This window comes from Syngnathus scovelli, chromosome 2 (genome assembly GCF_024217435.2).
Source record: "Syngnathus scovelli strain Florida chromosome 2, RoL_Ssco_1.2, whole genome shotgun sequence".
In the NCBI taxonomy this organism is placed as follows: Eukaryota; Metazoa; Chordata; class Actinopteri; order Syngnathiformes; family Syngnathidae; genus Syngnathus; species Syngnathus scovelli.
The window spans coordinates 9,531,315-9,552,660 of NC_090848.1; the positions used below are offsets into that span (position 1 = coordinate 9,531,315).

At 43.6% G+C, this 21,346-nt stretch overlaps 1 protein-coding gene and 5 non-coding genes across 6 annotated transcripts; 5 read left to right on the plus strand and 1 right to left on the minus strand.

Moving 5' to 3' along the window:
* Positions 1-252: 252 nt before the first annotated feature.
* LOC125988668 (arf-GAP with coiled-coil, ANK repeat and PH domain-containing protein 3) lies at positions 253-15,880 on the minus strand. Its single transcript, XM_049754120.2, has 25 exons — positions 15,615-15,880; positions 10,734-10,791; positions 9,831-9,950; positions 9,408-9,461; positions 8,301-8,359; positions 7,764-7,947; positions 7,631-7,675; positions 7,450-7,545; positions 7,064-7,138; positions 6,660-6,671; positions 6,382-6,494; positions 6,266-6,317; positions 6,093-6,193; positions 5,782-5,893; positions 5,419-5,627; positions 4,831-4,900; positions 4,381-4,478; positions 3,980-4,197; positions 3,627-3,716; positions 2,992-3,081; positions 2,552-2,766; positions 2,215-2,324; positions 1,896-2,006; positions 1,608-1,669; positions 253-1,077 (listed from the first exon to the last, which is right to left on the minus strand). The coding sequence occupies exons 1-25, from the start codon at positions 15,659-15,661 to the stop codon at positions 971-973; spliced, it is 2,508 nt and encodes an 835-aa protein (XP_049610077.1). The 5' UTR covers positions 15,662-15,880; the 3' UTR covers positions 253-970.
* A 904-nt stretch (positions 15,881-16,784) lies between these two features.
* Positions 16,785-16,856, plus strand: trnae-cuc (transfer RNA glutamic acid (anticodon CUC)). The gene has a single exon. It is a non-coding gene; the product is annotated as a tRNA-Glu (tRNA).
* A 1,525-nt stretch (positions 16,857-18,381) lies between these two features.
* On the plus strand, positions 18,382-18,453 carry trnae-uuc (transfer RNA glutamic acid (anticodon UUC)). Its single transcript has one exon. It is a non-coding gene; the product is annotated as a tRNA-Glu (tRNA).
* A 571-nt stretch (positions 18,454-19,024) lies between these two features.
* trnae-cuc (transfer RNA glutamic acid (anticodon CUC)) lies at positions 19,025-19,096 on the plus strand. The gene has a single exon. It is a non-coding gene; the product is annotated as a tRNA-Glu (tRNA).
* A 247-nt stretch (positions 19,097-19,343) lies between these two features.
* Positions 19,344-19,415, plus strand: trnae-cuc (transfer RNA glutamic acid (anticodon CUC)). Its single transcript has one exon. It is a non-coding gene; the product is annotated as a tRNA-Glu (tRNA).
* Positions 19,416-21,232: 1,817 nt separating this feature from the next.
* Positions 21,233-21,304, plus strand: trnae-cuc (transfer RNA glutamic acid (anticodon CUC)). The gene has a single exon. It is a non-coding gene; the product is annotated as a tRNA-Glu (tRNA).
* Positions 21,305-21,346: the final 42 nt, after the last annotated feature.

Here is a 21,346-nt window from a genome sequence, read left to right on the forward strand (position 1 = left end):
AGTGTTTATTATGTTTATTATGGATTAATAAAGTTGAGTCTAAGTCTAAGTCTAAGTCTATTAAATTAACTTCAAGTTAATAACATTTAATATGTGATGGCCTAACCATTTGCAATAATGCCATCAAGCTTATAATAATAATAATATGACCCAAGACAAATTTCTCCTTAAGGAGACAAATTAAGTTAAACCTTGAACCTCCAGTAGAACCTTGAAAAAAGATATGACAAGATACAAGAGGAGTTTCCCAACTGTCTTTACTGACATTTTATTGCATCTCATAATTTCAAATGGCACAATGGTTCACAGCAGTGGGAATTTACAGGGAACGTTCCAGAAATTTACCACCCCAATGAATAATTTTATAGTGTTGTAATGTTTCAGCATACATTTATAAAAAATAAATAAAACGGCATATTTTTTTCTTACCTAAAAGTGTAATGAGAATAGTTGTATTTTTATTTTTAAATTTACTCACTGTCCACAATTAAAGACTTTCTTTCCTTGTTACACTTGCACTGCACTTGATTTAATATTACAACTAGCTCAGAAAAATACAAATTTACTCTCGTAAGATTGACATTTTTTGTTTGTTCTTGAAAAACTCGTTCTCCCAAAGCTAAACGTTTTTTTTCTGAAATAAGCAATTTTTCAATTCCTATGGCACTTGGTTGTGATGTTTGATTGATTGGTTTGGGGGGATGTGTCCTTTGGGAAAAAAAAAACATCTTCTGTGATAATTGAATAGGACTGATTTTGAAGGATACAGTACTATACTGTACTTTTGCTTGGTTTGACAATTCAGGGTGCAAGAAAGCAAGTGCTTGGTGTTTTGGAAAAAAAAAAAGTCCATGTAAGGATAAGACCTGCTAATCCTCATGGACACAATAAAACACAAAGTAAAAAGTGAAATAAAAAGAAGTAGAGGAAAAAACATTTCTGTTTTTGTCCAAGTTGTCCCCTGGCTTGACTACCTGAAGGAGTGCCTGAAGTGCACGCTCCTCCTCTTCAACTTCTCGGGATTGTGGGAAGCCATGTGCGAGAACTCTCGAAAGATGTCCAGGTACGTGGCATCTCCTGAAGGAGAACCACAGCGGAGGATGAGGATGTTAATATTAGACAAGGGCGGGTTGGGGTGCAGAGGAAGGATGTTTTGATATGGTAATGGGCAGCAAAGCCTTTTTTCAGCACTGAACGGTAGTCACGGCAACAGCTCAGTCCAACGACACTGCATCTTTTGTGGTCAGTCAGTGCTCCCAGGCTCAATTAAAAATAAACAATGAACCCCTCTGACTGTGTGTGAAACAGAACAGTTTCCTTTCATTGTGTATACCAGTCAGGACAGTCCACACACTGTTTCCTGTAAGCGCAGATATTAGTCACAACTCCTCAGTAAACTGCATTACAGTTTTTCTCTGTGGGTTTGTCTCATTTCTTGAAATACTAACGACTTACAAGATATTTGGGCAAACAGTCTTACGGTTTATACAGCTCATTAGCAAAAGCTCATCTCTATGCTAGGCTATATACCTCTGTAGAATCAGGAGTCCAGAACACTCAAAATGGAGACCCTGAGGACTACATACTGTAATAATAACAGCCCTGACCTGCTTGGGCGAAGCCTCCCTCCGACGCGCGCATCTCCTCGTTCATCCTGGCCAAACGCAACCTGAACAACAACGACAGAAACTTTCCTGGTTTTTTTTGACTGCTTAAAAAATGGAGTAGAATTTGTTGAGCAGTGTTATAATTATTTATGTATATAGGTACTGATTAATCAGTTATTGAATATAATAAACAGAAATCTGGTTGAGAGCTGCTTGCAGCTTTCATTCTTCTTCTATTCATTACATCTCATGCAAATCTAAGAAGAGTTGCTTCAAACAAAAACTTACAGTGTGACTATGTCAGCGTTGGCTTGCTGCACCGCAATGCTCAACGGGTCGTGGCCATCCTCATCGCCATCATTCTGGGCGGCGCCTCTTTTGAGGAATAAACACACCTGCCTGAAAGCAAGCAGAGGTGAATAAACAGCCAGGAGAATCAAAATCTTTTTTTTCCCCTTCTGTGTCGTACTCATTGCTGCATTATGCCATGGTTGTTAAATATGTATGATGGATGGAAAGTTTTGGGTGGAGAACTATGGATTTCTGTTGTCTTAACATTGCATGACGTTCTATGTGTTTTATGTTTTGTCAGATAATGCAGACTCACCCCGTGTGGCCCAGGTAGGTGGCGTGATGCAAGGGGCCCCGCCCTCTAGCATCTCTTTGATTGACATCAGCGGCGTTTTGGAGCAGGAACTCGCAGGCTAACAAGGAACCCTTCAATCAATGCATGACAAACTTTTACAAAGAATTACAGAAACAACAGTAAATACATTGAACATACACCAATTTGCGACTAACAAATTTACATTTCATTTTGTGGAATCTTGTGGAAAAAAAGTATTACTAGTAAAGTATAGTATTACTTAACTAGTAAAGTATAGTATTACTTAACTCCATGATGTGGAAAAAAATAAACTAAAGTAGTTGCAGTGAGTACGCACCCCAATCACAGCCTGTATGAGTGGCGTCTTCTCGTCGTCATCCTTGTTAACCATGTTGACATCAGCGCCGTGCGCCAGCGCTTCGGCCATGACGGGCAGGTTGCGAGCCTTGGCTGCTCTGTACAGGAGCGCCCCAGGGTGGAGGTGCCTGCCGTCCTCTGGGTCCGACGTGTCATGCTCGGCCTCGCCGCTCGAGTCTTCGGACGGCTCGCTCTCTGAGGAAATGCAGCAACAGAGTTGAAGTTTGGTGGATCGTTGATGTGAGCCAATGACGTGGACAGTAGATGGGATTAAGTTAGGTGTAGGTCTCAAGTCTTATCTTTCAAGTCTCGAGCACTTCAAGTCCTGAGTTTTATGTGCCGAGTCTCGAGTAAGTCAAGTAAAGTCGTGAGAAGTTCAAGTTGCAGTGAGTGGAGTCCCAGTCTCTGACACGGACGCACCTTCCTCGGTCACGCTGTCCACCACTGACCCCGTCACCAGAAAGTCAGTGCTTCCGTCGGTGCTCCCCAAACCGCTGTCGCTGCTGAGGCCTGGCGGACCAAGTAATGCCACAACATGGACAAATTAGAGTACAGTGGACACTTATTGTTCGTGCGCTCTTAAAACTGCAACATGGTAGAACTTAATGGCACATTTTTTGTGTGCTCTTTTGAAGCTGTCTACACAAAAGTTAAAGTAAAATCATGCCAAAGCCAAAAAGTTGGAAGTGCTTCAATATTGAAAGCTGTTAAAAAAAAAAAGTGTTTCGAAGGTTGAGCGTTTACTTTTATTTTTCACACCGCATTGTGTGGCCATCGATTCTCCATCCCTGAGTTTCTGTCCTTATTTATTTATTTTTATTTATTTGGCTGCATGTCAGGTGTGCAACATCTGCGTGTGACGTGATACTGGTGAGTCTGCTCACAAAAGCGTTAAGCTGACTGGGCGAGGCTGAAATCATGACGGAAACTCGGGGAATGAGGACGATGTCCATCTCTGCCGCCAACAGTCGTCATAAAACACCGTCCAAAAAGTTCCAAACATAGAAATCGGGAAGGGGCCAAATACTTTTTCCATAGCACTTTACACGACTTACTTCGAGGTCCAGATCCGGTGTGGAAGTAGGAGAAAAGGGAGTCCAGCTCATCGGGGCAAAACAAGGACTCTCGTCGAGACTTGGCAGAAGCTGAAAAGGAGTCAAAACAAGAAACGTCAAACAAGAACATGTAGGTAGGGTAAGGGAAGCAAATCCTGATTGCACGCTGTTAGTGTAGTCCCACATTGAGTAGGTCTCCTATTAAGTAAGTAGAGCCAATTTGAGTTTTTTCATCTAGCCATCAGTGTCGTCACTCTTATTTAATCGATACAGCAAGGACTAAACAATAAAATCTATTTATCAGCTCTACAGGCACGAGTTAACTGTTAACAATGCTGATGATGAGCAGGAACCTGAGGAAAGGCTGGCCGGGGAAGCGCTGCGGAGATCCTGTCGGCACCGCCGCCGTGTCTTTGGTACCGTGGTAGCACTGTTGTGCCTGCGACACTTCTGGACGTTCCAGCGCCGCGTTGACTTCCTGTCACCGTTGACAAGACTCGACGCAGCAATCATCTTCTTGACAAACCTTTTCTCCACATACTTGGCCTTAATCCAAGCCTCCTTCTCCTGCCTGGAAGATCATTGTGGCTTTGAGTTGTTTTTGCTTCCATTTTATAAACAATGTTTGACATTTCTATTAAAGTAAAAAAAGTGAACATTTATTAAAAATTGTAATCAAAATTTGATTAAAAGTCTAACTTGAAGTGCAAGCTGCAGATTGTTCTGGCCTGAATTTAGGAATAGACTCTCCTACCTGCAACTGGATGCCGTGGCTTTCCTCACACCTTGTCCTTCCTGATACGAGCCCTCATAGATGTGCTTGACAACACCGTTGCCGAGCTCACACATCAACTGTGAGGCAAAATTAGCAGACATTAATCATCGCCGTGACGATTATCCTTTTGACATTTTCAATGGTACAGAACGTTTTTTACATTTGCTTTTTGCTCATTTGTTTTAACCCTGCAGCAAAGTTAGGAGCCCAGCTGACACATTTAAAATAAAATTGGAAAAAAAATTGAAATAAACTCGTACAATTACCTTTTCTATACTTATAATATTAATATACTGTATATGCACAGTATCTTTAGTGTATTGATATGGTATATTATACACTGTATGTGTGTTTGGTTAGCTTATTTTCATGAAGTTGTTGGACGTTGCGCTACTCCTTTACAGTCACGCTCGTTGCTCAATGTTTCACCTTTAATAACTCGGGTTCCCACGAGTCCAGCGTGAGCGATCGCACTTTGGAGCAGTGAACGCCGAGACTTCTGGAACCAGACACAAAGCGACAATTCAGTAAGACAAGTTGGTGGCGACGCCAACGGACATTAGTCAATCACGTGGAAGAATGACACTTGGCACTACGCTGATGCTAATGTAATGCTAATCCTCTCAAGTTCCGCACATGGAGCGGCCGGTATCCCGGCAACGGGCGATGCCATGTTGTCTCCTGTGTGACTTGGAGGACATAACATGAATATTCAAAAGCTGGCCAGCACTTTAAAGGGGACATACGTATTTTGGAGTGCCAGCTCACCCATCAAGTGTGAAATTTAACATCTAAGTCATTCTTTAGTTATTTGACTTAATCGGAAAACATGTCTGCTCGCAAGCCCTTCACATCAAATTGCTCTGCCCATGACTCGGCAGCTTGCTGCACGAAGGTTTGCCATTTTCGAGCGTTACGTCATAGCTAAAAGACTTTTTAGACATTGGTTCGAGACAGATCCGCCCACCTGTTTTAACTGTGAAAAATAGAATAATTCAGAATGTTCAATAAAAAGACCTGTGAATGCCGGAGCACTCGATGCACAGCAGGATCCCCAGATTGATGGATGCCCAACGAGGATCGGCCTGACCGCAATCGCAGCACTGCTGGTTGCCAGGGAGGCCAAGGATCCTCTGCAAGATGCCCTCGCCGCGGCTTCCATGCTCTCGCGACTCGTTGGCTGAGTCGATGCTGCTGGTGGATGGTGAGGCTGCTCTGTCCAGATGCTATACGACACCCAATACAATTAGTCAGTGTTTTTAAAAAAAATAAAATAATTAATTTTAAAAAATCATTGCATTTCAATGGTTGACAGTTCTGCACAGATTTTCACGGGATCCACTGTATTGTAAGTGAAGGGATGTAAAGAGTGTGACTGGCCTCGCTGCGGAGGCTGTCAGGACTCTCCCTGTAGGCCGAGGCAATGCTGGCCTGGACCGCCTGAATCCAAGCTTGTCTCAACTTCTCTGACTCGGCCTGCAGCATGCAGCTCCTGATGAGAAAAAGCACAGTCAACCGGAAGTGTGACATGAAAAATATGACCTATCTTTTAGTTCTGTGCAGTATTTAGGGAACAGTATTTTGAACCAGCTCGAGAGTAAATTGTAAATTGTTGATAAAGTTCAGCACGTATGGCGAACTATCGTTCCGAGTTCTACTCAATACTCAGCATAGTAAATACAAAGTCTTACTTGGTCGGGGAGACCACTTCGAAGCAGAATCTCCTTTCGATGTCCTCGCAGGGTTTGACGGAACACAGGCGGAGGTCATCCACCACCACCGTCAGAGAGTCCTGCCCACAGACAAAGTGCCCGGTGAGACTTGACCATGTTTGTCAGGCCTGAACAATTAAAGATCTACTCGCCTTGAGCTTCTTCTGGTAAACCAGCTGACTGCTCTGGATGGAGAACCAGCGTCTAGAAGGTATAAAAGAAACATTAGACCACCTCCAGAGTGAGACTCAGGAGCCTTTTGTCCCACCTGTTCCACGTCTTGAAGGTATTGCTGGCCCTCTTGAACAAGTATCCTTCCATCACCACGCCGTTGGGAGAGTCCACATTGAACTCTGCCTTGGGGTCGTCGTAAGCAAAGTCCTGAGAGAGCCGAGGGGGCGGCAAACATCTCCGTGAACCACGAACGGGAAGGTCAAGGATCGCCACGCATTGTCAAACATTCCCTCCGAGCAAATTGCCAGGAATAGGAAGAAGGATTCTTCCTCCTCATGTGTGGATTTTGTTTATAATTTGGAAGTGACTCACCTGCATAAGCGTCTGAGAGAAGCAAAAGCAGACAGAGAAAGAAAGAACATGAGAAGCACATTAACAGTAATCAAAACAATCTTGTGGAATTTTACAGTGAGGCTAGCAATGGAGAAAGGTGATCTTTTCAACCTCATTTTGGACCACCAAGAAAACCAATTCCAAATTAACAGGTAGCTAGTGCAGTGAAGCATGCACTGGAGAAATAGGATCTCTTCCGCTCAATCTACTCAGTTCTCAGGCAGCTGCATTTTGGATCAGTTGGAGAATCCGAAGAAGTCAGAATTATATAATAGTACTCATTCGAACAATTTGTTTGGTTCGTTCAGTCGGTAGTCGGTTGGCAAGCCATCTAGTTGGCATCAATTCACAGCAAAGGGAACACTTGACATGAACCGACTCACCCTCTGCTGGATGGTTGCATGCTTGTGCTCCAGCTCTCTCTTCTCCATGGCCGAGTCGATCACCAGCTGATCCAACTGAAAGGAAGGCAAAGCTACTCTATGAGTCACAAGCCAAATTTATTGTTTGTTCTCGTCTCACTAAAATTAGCCAGTTGCGAAGGAGGCACGACTCACACCACCCCATTTGACTGCTGAGCCCATGTCACAAACATCTTTTGTTACCATATGAAAAAAAAAGCAAGTAGAGACAAAAAAAAAAAAGCATGGTTTATATCAGTGCTTTATTACCATGCTGCTAAATAAACACTGTAAAGAAAAGACAAAATGGCCTAATATCAAGCTTACGGTCCTTGATTTTCTCAAGGCAATTAGGGTGCTTTGCTCACCTCTGATGCCAACTTCTTCATGTAGGGGTCCACCTCTTCCAGGCGCTTGTAGCCCTGTTGGAACAAGGAGTACTGGGCATGCATGAAGGACAGCATCTGGAGGGGGGCAGACATACATATACACCGTATGTCAATTTATTTATACAGTCTAATGTCTGTTTGGAATTTAAACAAGACTCACTGCATCCAAGATCTCAAATTTCTTTTTGGCCTGGAGAACATTGATCTGCAGGGAGAAGGAGAAGGCACGACATGGATGTATTTTATATCAAAACACAGGGACATTTAACTTCGACACAGGCTCAAGTCCCCACCTGCAGAACGTAGTCCAAGGCCAGGTGGCGGAAGCACTTTCGTGCAACGCTGAGCGCACAAGTAGCTTCCTCCACCTCGTGAGCTTTGTTCCTGGGTGCCTGCGCATTCTTCACCTGCGCAATCTCCATGTCCTCACGCATGCGCTCAAAGTGCTTCTTGGTCTCCTTGAACTTGCGTACATCCCTACAGATTTAAAATGGATGGGAAAAAAGTTACTTTTGAATGCATTGGATACATATTTTTTTTTTTTTAGAGCGACTTTTTTTTTCTTAGAATTTAATTCAGCTTGGTGGGGGGCATGAGGACCACGGAAAATGCAATGCAAATTAAGCTTTTATGTCCTCTTCAGATTCTTGACCGTATGTGTGCTGTAATTTGTTATCCGGTGTGGAATTTGAAGAATGTCAGCTATCACTGTGGAAGATTTTGCAAAATAGATCACTTTAAAAAAAAAAAAATCAACATAATACAAGGTAGAACATTTGCTGTGTTGACACACATACAGTACAATACAGCCTTGTGCATAATGAACTCACTCTTTGACAAAGTGATGCAACTGTTGCTTGACTGAATGCTGAGCTTGATCGAAAAGCACCTGCAACAAAAACAACAAAAAAAGATCATTAAAAGTTGACCAAAAGGCATCACACCATGTTGTTAGCGTTTCTTTTCAGTTGTGTTACAGATGAGGTGGAGCCTAGCCGGCTAACCGAATTGATTATCAACATTTCGAATGAAACTGAATGAAATCTCCCGCTTCCAAGCCAAATCCAATGCAATGCATCAATGTACCGAAAGAGAGCGACGAAGGGCACTTTCACATGCAGATTAAAGTCACTTGGCAAAAATGAATGGAGGAGGAATGTGGCCTTTTCTTTTTTTTTCCCCGCCCCACACAATAACGCCGCCTTTTCTTGAATGCTTTGAATCCAAGAGGCTTCCATTTCACACTGGGAGCACATGCTCGGAGATTCCTACAGCATTCCCGCTAAATAGGTCATCCGGGCGGGTAGGGTGGAGGAGTGGACGGCATGCAGGGAGAGGCCGGACGTGAATCCATCTCTAGCTGTGTGACCATTTAATATTATATGTAATCCACATGCAGTCCGATCCAACAACTAAGACTTCATTTAAAAATAGATGGAGGTGACTTTAAGTTGACCTGAGCTTGAAAATAATAATTTTGTGCGCGTTTGTCCCACAGAAGTACAGCAGGGATGCGGAAATAAACCTGTGGCTGCGGTAGCGTCTCGATGTGACCACACGCTGCTGAAAGTCAACCACTAGTGTTGGGGGAGAAAAAAAAGCACTTTGGTGATACGGCCTCCCCATTTTTTCCACAAAAATTTGATTCCCTATTTTAATCAGTTGTCAAAACCAAGTTCTACCCCTTCAATGATTTATGAAATATTTCTCCTGATATCAAACAATCTTTTTTTCTTGTATCAGCAAAGGAACAAGGAGATGAACAGGAAAATTCTCTTTATCTGTTACAACCAACTAACACTTGGTATTTGAAGTGTCTTGACGTGGGAAGGATTTTAAATTGTGAAGAAAATGCACAATATGGCTCCTTTTGCAGCCTTTGATGAGGCTGATGTTTCTTTTGGAATGAAAATAAAGTGCCTTTTAGTGATGCTTACTATGTGGTAGTTGATGATTTCCTGAAGACTTTCGCTGCACTTTTCCAGGCACTCCTGCCAAGAATAGAATGCAAAGAGGAAGGGGAAAAAAAATTATGTTCGGAACGTGTGCTGTTTGTCTGAAAACAAACACTCCTGCTAAAATAAAATGAGAGATCAACTGGCTGAGGATCAGGCTGGGCAGGAACACTGAAAATAAGCTAATTTTAGTGTTCCTACAAAAAACTGCTGTAATTTTTAGCATATTTCGAAACTGATTCTAACACATGGTAACACTTTTAAATAAAAGAAAACAAAACATGTCCCGCAAATTGTTGATGGGAGGCTTTAATATGAGGCAGAATGATTTAACTCGTAGCCGGGCGCCTCATACAAGACTCAGACAAAACAAAACAAGGCTGATCCACTCCCATCAAATCTCACCGAGATCATTTCATCCTTCTTGCACTGCTGCGACAGATCCCGGATGCCACTGATGAAAATTTTGTTGGCGCTGACGTACGCCTTCCCCGCATCTATCATGCCGCCACAGAGCTTCACCAACTGAGTGTTCAAAAAGGACACAAGGTGAAAGATACGTTACAATGTCAAAAACTCATTTCAACAATTTTTTTGTGGGTCTCTTCATGAAAGACATGCCCACCAAGTTTCACATTGCTAAGTCAAACGTGCTTCAGGGGCTGAATTTTTTTAAGATGCTAGGTTGAGCTGACCTGAGGATTTAGGAAGGACAGTTATCAAACTAGGGGAGGTGAATTTTTACGATGTTTGATTCAGCTGACCTTGTGGAGTTTTAGAGTTTCCTGTTTTATGCTAAGTCATCAAACTTGGCCACCATTCTCCAGCCACAGGGAATGATGAAAACTCTCAATTTAAGGTCACAACTCTGTTGACTATTAGTGGTTAACATTTGGCAAAAAGTGGACAAAGCTCCACAAATGGTCCATGGAAAAGAAAACCAAATGGCAGACTTTCTGTGTTTGTTCAAGCATGGCTTCTCAAAAATACCAAATTTAATGTTGGGAAATGATGAAACTGTTATTTCAGGGCTGATGTTTTTTCAAGATGACTTCAGAGTTTTGTGTTTTAAGGAGCACCATGAAACGCTCCACTCATGATCAATGACAAAATGTCAACATTTCCCATGATTGTGTACCATCTATCTGTCTGGTGGAGATGGGTCAAACTTTTTCAGACTATTCTGGGCCTTAATTAAGTGTGTGAGAATTTTTGTCACCCTTTTCTCCTATCTGGAAGGGTTAATTTCCCACAAGCCATTGCATTAGCTTCATGTTGCAAAAGACAGGTTGACAGCAATGCTCTTACCTTATCGAGTTTTGCCTCAATCTCCACAACCTCTGTCTCCACTTCCTCGATATTTGCCCTAAAACACAAAAGCAAGACAAGTCGTCCATATAAATTCCTGCTTAGATGTTTTTATTCCATTACGGGAGCTAAGTCATTATTAAAGCTAAATGTGCTGCATCACATTAGATACTGTTGAGCATAAATTCTTAAAAACAATTTGATAATGAGTGACGGGACACACGGCGTAGCAGCTACAAATAGCAAGCAGCTAACATTAGCAGCTGCCTCGACGGGCCTGATTTATAAAGATCACAAATAGCGGGCGTTACATTAACAAATATCACATTGCAACACATCATATATCAAGTCATTAAGCAAATTAAAGGACTTGATCAGGGTTTTCCAGAACTTTCATTAGGTTGTCAATTTGTCCTCATACAGCCAAAATACAGTTTCTAGTCTTTTTAGTCAATAGTGAGAGTTGTTGATCCACTTTGTGGGACAGCTGTTGAAAGTATTCACCAACCCGAAGCTATAAACCCCCCGCTGTCCTGTGTCATTGCACCCAGCCCCATCCCCACTTCCCCCCAATAATGGAAGCGCACGGTGCCCCCAGGACACGTTGACATGGCAACCGCAGCTATATGGGCCGCAGAGGTCCCTGATGGGCGAGTCCGACCACATTGAGTTTGTCACACAACCAGATGGTATGTTGGATAGGTACATTAGTTAGGCAGGCTGGTAGAGGAACATTTAGTCAAATTGCAGCTTTTGCAACCAATCATTTCAGTATTTTCCTCCCATGGTGGGATATGACAGTTCTCATGCTGGCCGGGCTCAAAGTATCTTAATATGTCTAATACAAGCTGATGATTCCCGTCTTGTAAATACGAACATTCTTCCATGGGAAGATTCAAATAAAACATAAAATTTGTGCAACGTGGCATTTCTCCCACTGTCAGGAATCCAAAGTGTACAGAAACAGTGGAATGTTGGCTGCGACCGAAGAAAATCAATACGTGTTTTTTTTCTTTTTTTTCTTTTCACACAACAATGACCCCAGAGAGGTTCAAAAGAGACATATGCATTTTTTTCCCCAGAATTCAAGAGTTCCCAATACAGCACATTTTTCTTGCTGACAACCTGTGGGCTGGATATTTGACTATTTCCACATGTTTGCAGCTCAGTTGTACTAACAGAAGTAAAATCCAGAGTGTTAAAACTGTTGTTGCTGTTATGACACTAATCTTTTCTCAAACAAAATCTCAATTCCTTCCTGTTTACCTTTCGCAATACCACCACAGGCTATCTCCCAAACACACACTTAAAGCCATCTCCGATAGAAATGAAATCACATTCAAGGGATTTCATCGCCGTGCCACTGAAACACACTTGTAAGTTAATGGTGCATGACATGGCCAAGCATAAATACTCCTGATCGCCACATAGACAAGAAGCGAGAAAGAGAGAAGTAAAGGAAGAGAAGAAAGACAGAAAAGGAATTGAAAGAATGAATGAGAGCAAGAGAGAAAAGGAATAGAGGCAGGAAAGAAATGAGGAAAAAATGAAAGCGCAAGAAAGAGATTAGAGAGAAGAAAGTGGGCCTATAAAAAGAGCAGGAGAAAAGGAAGAATTAGCTACAACAATGAGAGAAAAGAATGAAATAGATAGAAGAGAAAGAAAAGAGACAATGAATGAGGGAGAAATGAGAGCGAAAAAGAAGAATGGAATGAGAAAAGATATGAAATAGAAAATGACAAAAGCTAATGTTACTGTGTGCTATAAAGAGCTTGAAAGCGGCTCATTCACCCTAAAAGATATTTTCAGTCGTAGCAAAACTAAAGCTGGACTTGGTTATTTAAATTTCCTCCTTACGAGACACGACTATTTGGATACAACACAAAAATGTCAGTGTGTTAATGTTCAGCGTTCTTCTTCAATCCCATATTGTAAACACGGTTCCATTAAGAAGACAGACGAAAGCCTTCAGACACGCAGCACCTTTATTTCCTGCAACCGTCTGGCATTATGGAGACATAGCTGAATTCCCTAAGTGACCGTCCCTCGTACACTCGACCGAGTCCCAGCGAGCTGGGAAGTCTTCCCGGCATTTTTGCTGGCTAAGCACGCAGCTTGGCTCGCAGCAGAGCGACATAGCAGACGTGTGAAGCATGCAAGCAGCGCTTTCCTGTCTGCGAGCTGCTGCTGAGGTGGAACGGCTTCGATTACAGCCAAGGAACATCTTTGTTTGAATTTGCAAACATCAAAATGAGAGCAAACCAAAACTGGGAAGTACGGCCTTCAAATTAAACCTCATATTCCCCCCCTCCCACACACACAAAATTCCCACTTGGCTCATCGTTAAAGTAGAACCCCCAAATTGTGTTTTACAACACAGTTGCTAGATCTCTGGTCGAACCATTCACGGCTCCCCAGTTTTCTGAAGCTGAGCCGTGATTTATTGTGACCTGAGACCTGGCAACTGTGATGTCATTTTGAGTCGACAGCAAGTGGCAAAATGGCCACTCCTGAGATGGATACATAAAGGTGGATTTTGCCTGTTTCATTCAGATTCCACAAACAAATCACAACATCGTGTTCCGACTAGTTGTCGCAGACCTTCGAGGTAGCTGAGGATGACGTGTGCTCATGATGAGTGCTCACTTCCTCCGCGGTTTCCTGCGGGTGTTTCCTTTACTAGGTCAGCGGTTGGGTCCTGACGTCATCCTCATCCATCACTCTTGACCACCAGCCATTTCTGCATGGTCCTGACTAGTGCGCAACTACCTCCGCAGACCCTGACACTGTCACCAGGAAGCACAACCGGATGGAATCTTGCATGATGGAGACGGCAAGTTCAAGAGGAAATGGAAGAGCCATCTCTCTGTATGACTTCTCTTCCTTGTGTTTCATATATTTAAGCATTTTTCTCTTTTTACAAACATTCAATAGAAACGCTTTGAGTTTGGATTTAAGAGTGAGAGTGAGTTGCATTGGTCAAGTAGCAGACAGAGCTGGAGTGCGGAGTTGGCTGACCGGCTACGCAACCCTTTATTGGGGTCGGTTAGCCTCTCAACCTCTCCAACAGCAGATCCATAACACATAAAGTGGGTGATCTGGACTAGAACACAAAAAGATTGGGAATTTGTACCTGTTGCATTTGATTAATCACGGAAATGAATATGCTCAATAATACGTAGAAAACAATTACAACTAAAAGGGCAAACGTGCTGAAGGCCCTTCGACAGAAGTCTGTCCAGCCCTACTTTAGAACATGAACTCATTCATTTTGGTGCGGAACCAGTCATGTACCGTAAAATGCTGATTGGTGTATTTTCTTAAGCTGTTTACAATTTTGGTGCCTTTGGTTTGTGATTCAGAATGAGCTGTTGGAACAAGGCAGTCAGCATCATCAACGTCCTCCCCTCACATTGACCTCTTCTTTGAAAACTCCAGCAGGCTGACGCATTTCCCGGCGCGGCCTCCGGTTTCGTTGAGGGCCGGGACTAGTTATCTGCCCTTGCACCGGCGAATACAGACAAGAAGTGGACAGAGAGAAAGGCAGGGACAGAGAGTGTGAGAGAGAGAGAGAGAGAGAGAGAGAGAGAGAGAGAGAGAGAGAGAGAGAGAGAGAGAGCAGAAAGTGTAACAAATGAAAAGCAGATGCCGAGACACGTGCAATACGGCCTTCCACAAGAGGCTTTTGGATGAGAGCGACCGCCGAGACCAATCATTTTCCCGCCTCTGACTTCACACTGCAGCTGGATAAAATGGCCTTAAAGGACAACTAAATCCATTATGTTTATCAGATGCTGGTTGCTTATATCTACAAAATGTTTCCATCCATCTATCCATTTTCCGAACCGCTTCTCCTCACGAGGGTCATGCGCTGAAGTCTATCCCAGTTTAATTTGGGGAGTAGGCGGGGGTCATCCGGAACTGGTTCCCAGCAAACTTCATTTTGAAAAAATCTGCCTTTTTTTTTTTTTACTTGCTTTTGGGTGTCACCATTTTTAGTTTTTTGGACTCCCGCGAGAGTGCGACTTCATGAGACTGACATGTAATCGCCAATTACTGATCGGTCCTTACTTTGTTACATCACAAAGTGAAGACTCAGACATTTTAGGGAAACATTAGGGAAAGTTAACCTCATGGAGTGTTGTTGGTCTAAAATGTTGACGTTTGTTCTTCCATCCACATGTGTTTAAATAAACTGTCACTTCTGATTGGACGCTGGCGTGTTTGTGTTTGCTCTTGAACAACAGCCATTTCACACCAGGCTTTTGACACTTCATCTTTTTTGAGGACAGGTTGTGTGATGCTGGGGCAGCGCGGTGCGGTAGTGGTTACCACATGTGCTCCACAGTCCAGAGTCTCTGGGTTTGAAAAAGGATGCATACGTCTCGTTTAAAGCGTGCACTGCACTCAAAAGTCGGCCTGTCATCAAAAGTCATTCATCTTTTTGGCAAACATCTCATAAACAACTAAAATTAAACAAGCATTCAACATAAGCTTCTTTAACTTGCATGTACGTATGTGTAACAGGGTAAAATATGATATGACAAATAAAATATTTGCAAGAAAAAAAAAGCCTTGCATTTATAGGTGAGCTGGACTAATTATGTGACGGTTTATTAACTTTATTTTCCTGCAAAATTCCAAATCGTTGGTGCCTGAATTGTCTCCCAATTCTGGTATGACCTGCAAATACGTTTTGGGACGTTTTGTCTGGTGGCGTGTGGGGAGCTTACTTCACAAGTAAAATGTGTTTTCAATGAAGGTAAGGAAGCTCTGAACTAAGTCCAACTCGGGAAACCCGATCATGTTTTGAGGCGACCTTCATTTCTCTTCCAAATGGTCAACTCCGGCCCGGGACAAACAAATAAACGCATCACTCACCTGAAGCGGGGCGAATCTTTGACACACTCTTCAAAATCCACCGTCATCTTGGCTTCCCGGTGGGCTGTTATTCGTCCTCACAAGATGCAGGGCATGTCCCGGTGGTCCGTTCAGTTCGGTTCAGCTCGCTGGCTTCTTTTGGCAGCCTTGTTTTCAAGGCACTTCGCTCCCGCCGACTGAGCTCGAGGAGCCAAGCGCACACGCCCCAGCACTATGGGGCGTTCATGGTCCTCCAGCTGAGCTCTGACATTCAAACTCTCTATGATGTATGCCAAACGATGACGAATGGATTGTGTCTGGGCATAGACCGTGGACCACCAACGCATGACACCATCTGGCACTGATACAACAAAGCAATGTCTATTAAACGTCAACGTTTCTTTCGATGCGAGGCTTGGAATTCTTGCTATTTTACAGTGGCATTTCTAGCCTACAGCCACGAGAAATCTATATTACTTAGTCATACCTGAACGCAGCAACCTAATTTACCACCTCTCAGCGTGGGATGAATGAATGGTGACGTCACGTCGAAGCCGCTTGAGCAGATGCGCTAGATAGATAGATAGATAGATAGATAGATAGATAGATAGATAGATAGATAGATAGATAGATAGATAGATAGATAGATAGATAGATAGATAGATAGATAGATAGATAGATAGATAGATAGATAGATAGATAGATAGATAGATAGATAGATGAGTTGAACCTGAAAAAAAGCGATGTGAATCTGGAAATATAAAATATGCAACTGAAAAAAAATGCAAGTAAAACCTGAAAATAAATAGTTTATTCAAAAAATTTACCAAAGCGAAGCAAAACTTTTCATACAAGTGTTTTTCATTTCAATACATATTTTTTTAAGTTTCAAGATCAACACGTTTAATTTCAGTTTCGAGTTTTATTTTTGTTTTTTCAAGGACATACAAAGCTTTTGAACCGAATCTACCTTCATAACGGTCGACCTTTTACATCCTTTTCCTGCAACAATGCTGCCACCTGATGGCCGATGTTGTGCATTAGTAAGCCGCGACAGGGCCGCCGCTCCCCCTCCTTAAACGCAGAACACGTGCAAGGGGGCGCATTTCCCTCATTCTCATAGACGTGAAGTTTTATGCCCCCAAACAGGGCTGAACATTGGCACTATTATGATAGATCCTTAACTTCATGTCCCTGATGGTCTAATGGTTAGGATTCGGCGCTCTCACCGCCGCGGCCCGGGGTCGATTCCCGGTCAGGGAATCGATTTCCTTATGGCAAATAAACGTGAAGTTTGATGCCCCCAAACTGGGCTGAACATTGGCACTATTATGATAGATCCTTAACTTCATGTCCCTGATGGTGGTTAGGATTCAGCGCTCTCACCGCTGCAGCCCGTGTTCGACTCCCGGCCAGGGAATCGATTTACTTATGGCAAATAGACGTGAAGTTTGATGCCCCCAAACAGGGCTGAACATTGGCACTATTATGATAGATCCTAAACTTCATGTCCCTGATGGTCTAGTGGTTAGGATTTGGCGCTCTCACTGCCGCGGCCCAGGGTCGATTCTCGGTCAGGGAATCGATTTCCTTATGGCAAATAAACGTGAAGTTTGATGCCCCCAAAGTGGGCTGAACATTGGCACTATTATGATAGGCCCTGAATTTCATGTCCCTGGTGGTCTAGTGGTTAGGATTCGGAGCTCTCGCCCCAGTGACCCAAGTTCGAGTCCCAGTAAGGAAATAATTTTCCTTACGAAAATAGTCTAATTTAATGCACCCAAACTGGGCTGAACATTGGCAGTATTATGATAGGTCCTGCATTTCATGTCCCTGGTGGTCTAGTGGTTAGGATTCAGAGCTCTCCCCCCAGTGACCCAAGTTCGAGTCCCAGTAAGGAAATAATTTTCCTTACGAAAATAGTCTCATTTGATGCACCCAAACTGGGCTGAACATTGGCACTATTATGATAGATCCCTAAGTTCATGTCCCTGATGGTCTAGTGGTTAGCATTCGGCGCTCTCACCGCCGCGGCCCAGGTTCGATTCCCGTTAGGGAATGGATTTTGTTGTTGAAAATACACATGAAGTTTGATGCCCCCAAAGTGGGCTGAACATTGGCACTATTATGATAGGTCCTGAATTTCATGTCCCTGGTGGTCTAGTGGTTAGGATTCGGAGCTCTCGCCCCCGTGACCCAAGTTCGAGTCCCAGTAAGGAAATAATTTTCCTTACGAAAATAGTCTAATTTTATGCACCCAAACTGGGCTGAACATTGGCACTATTATGATAGATCCAAAACTTCATGTCCCTGATGGTCTAGTGGTTAGCATTCGGCGCTCTCACTGCCGCGGCCCAGGTTCGATTCCCGTTAGGGAATGGATTTTGTTGTTGAAAATACACATGAAGTTTGATGCCCCCAAAGTGGGCTGAACATTGGCACTATTATGATAGGTCCTGAATTTCATGTCCCTGGTGGTCTAGTGGTTAGGATTCGGAGCTCTCGCCCCCGTGACCCAAGTTCGAGTCCCAGTAAGGAAATAATTTCCCTTACGAAAATAGTCTAATTTGATGCACCCAAACTGGGCTGAACATTGGCACTATTATGATAGATCCAAAACTTCATGTCCCTGATGGTCTAGTGGTTAGGATTCGGCGCTCTCACCGCCGCGGCCCAGGGTCGATTCTCGGTCAGGGAATCGATTTCCTTATGGCAAATAAACGTGAAATCTGATGCCCCCCAACAGGGCTGAACATTGGCACTATTATGATAGATCCTTAACTTCATGTCCCTGGTGGTCTAGTGGTTAGGATTCGGTGCTTTCACCGCCACGGCCTGGGTTCGATTCCCGGTCAGGGAATCGATTTCCTTATGGAAAAAAGACGTGAAGTTTTATGCCCCCAAACTGGGCTGAACATTGGCACTATTATGATAGGTCCTGAATTTCATGTTCCTGGTGGTCTAGTGGTTAGAATTCGGAGCTCTCGACCCCGTGACCCAAGTTCGATTCCCGTTAGGGAATGGATTTTGTTATGGAAAATAGACGTGAAGTTTGATGCCCCAAAAGTGGGCTGAACATTGGCACTATTATGATAGGTCCTGAATTTCATGTCCCTGGTGGTCTAGTGGTTAGGATTCGGAGCTCTCGCCCCAGTGACCCAAGTTCGAGTCCCAGTAAGGAAATAATTTTCCTTACGAAAATAGTCTAATTTGATGCACCCAAACTGGGCTGAACATTGGCACTATTATGATACATGCTTAACTGCATGTCCCTAATGGTTTAGTGGTTAGGATTCAGCGCTCTCACCGCCGCAGCCCGGGTTCGATTCCCGGCCAGGGAATCGATTTTCTTATGGCAAATAGACGTGAAGTTTGATGCCCCCAAACAGGGCTGAACATTGGCACTATTATGATAGATCCTTAACTTCATGTCCCTGATGGTCTAGTGGTTAGGATTCGGCGCTCTCACCGCCGCGGCCCGGGTTCGATTCCCGGTCAGGGAATTGATTTCCTTATGGAAAATAAACGGGAAGTTTGATGCCCAAAACTGGGCTGAACGTTGGCACTATTATGATAGGTCCTGAATTTCATGTCCCTGGTGGTCTAGTGGTTAGAATTCGGAGCTCTCGACCCCGTGACCGAAGTTCGAGTCCGAGTAAGGAAATAATTTTTCTTACGAAAATAGTCTAATTTGATGCACCCAAACTGGGCTGAACATTGGCACTATTATGATAGATACTCAATTTCATGTCCCTGATGGTCTAGTGGTTAGGATTCAGCGCTCTCACCGCCGCGGCCTGGGTTCGATTCCCGGTCAGGGAATCGATTTCCTTATTGCAAATAAACGTGCAGTTTGATGCCCCCAAACAATGGGTATCATTGTTATAGTCACTGGTATTACTCGGCAGCGGTTTGAACCCACAACCTCCCAATCTCAGGGCGGACACTCTCCTCTTAGGCCACTGAGCTGGTAAACACTTGTATCGTAGTATAACACTTATAGTCGTTTTTAAATAACGTGTATACCTATATACGCCTAAATATTGCTATCCACTATCTACCAACACGCTATCTACTGCAATTTCACATTAGATTGCTGGTTTGAAATTTGCTTTTAATATTATTATTTTTAATAAACATTTATGTTAAAACTTGTCTGGTGTTTTATTCCTTGTTTCTTTATTCGCCAATTAAAACATAAAAATCGGCTTAATCATGCTTTATATGACAATATGTGTAGGTACACCTTCAATAAATAAATGTCGCTTGTGAGCTGGTCCATAAAACCATACATGTTCCATGCATTGACAAGGCTTCCATAGGGTAATGGTTAGTGCTCTGGGCTTTCACCCCAGCGGCCCGGGTTCGAATCTCAGTGGGACCAAAAAATGCTATCATAGAAAATTTGCAACACAGTTGGTCGTGTAAGCATATAAACATACACTTCCTTAGAGGTAGGGTTAGAGGTTGGGTTAGAGGTAGGGTTACAGGTAGAGGTAGGGTTAGGGATAAAGGTTGGGTTACAGGCTGGGTTAGAGGTAGAGGTAGGGTTTAGGGGTTTGAGCTAGGTTTAGGGGTTAGGGTTAGAGCTAAGCTTAGAGCTAGGAATAGATTTAGGGTTAGGGTTAGAGATAAGGTTAGGGTTAGGGTTTGGGTTAGAGCTAGGGTTAGGGTTAGTGTTAGGATTAGAGCTAGGGGTAGGGTTAGAGCTAGGCTTAGAGCTAGGGTTAGGGTTAGAGCTAAGCTTAGAGCTAGGAATAGATTTAGGGTTAGGGTTAGAGATAAGGTTAGGGTTAGGGTTTGAGCTAGTGTTAGGGTTTGGGTTAGGATTAGAGCTAGGGGTAGGGTTAGAGCTAGGGTTAAGGTTAGAGATAGGGTTAGGGTTAGAGCTAGGGTTAAGGATTCGGCGCTCTCACCGCCGCGCCCTCGGTTCGATTCCCGTTCAGGGAATCGATTTCCTTATGGAAAATAGACGTGACGTTTGATGCCCCCAAACTGGGCTGAACATTGGCACTATAATGATAGACCCTTAACTTCATGTCCCTGATGGTCTAGTGGTTAGGATTCAGCGCTCTCACCGCCGCGGCCCGGGTTCTATTCCCGGTCAGGGAATCGATTTCCTTATGGCAAATGAACGTGAAGTTTGATTTTATGATAGGTCCTGAATTTCATGTCATTGGTGGTCTAGTGGTTAGCATTCGGCGCTCTCACCGCCGCGGCCCGGGGTCGATTCCCGGTCAGGGAATTGATTTCCTTATGGCAAATAAACGTGAAGTTTGATGCCCCCAAACTGGGCTGAACATTGGCACTATTATGATAGGTCCTGAGTTTCATGTCCCTGGTGGTCTAGTGGTTAGGATTCGGAGCTCTCGCCCCCGTGACCCAAGTTCGATTCCCATTAAGGAACTAATTTTCCTAACGAAAATAGCAAACTGGGCTGAACATTGGCACTATTATGATAGATCCCCAATTTCATGTCCCTGATGGTCTAGTAGTTAGGACTCGGCGCTCTCACCGCCGCGGCCTGGGTTCGATTCCCGGTCGTGGAATTGATTTCCTTATGGCAAATGAACGTGAAGTTTGATGCCCCCAAACTGGGCTGAACATTGGCACTATAATGATAGACCCTAAACTTCATGTCCCTGATGGTCTAGTGGTTAGGACTCGGCGCTCTCACCGCCGCGGCCCGGGTTCTATTCCCGGTCATGGAATTGATTTCCTTATGGCAAATGAACGTGAAGTTTGATGCCCCC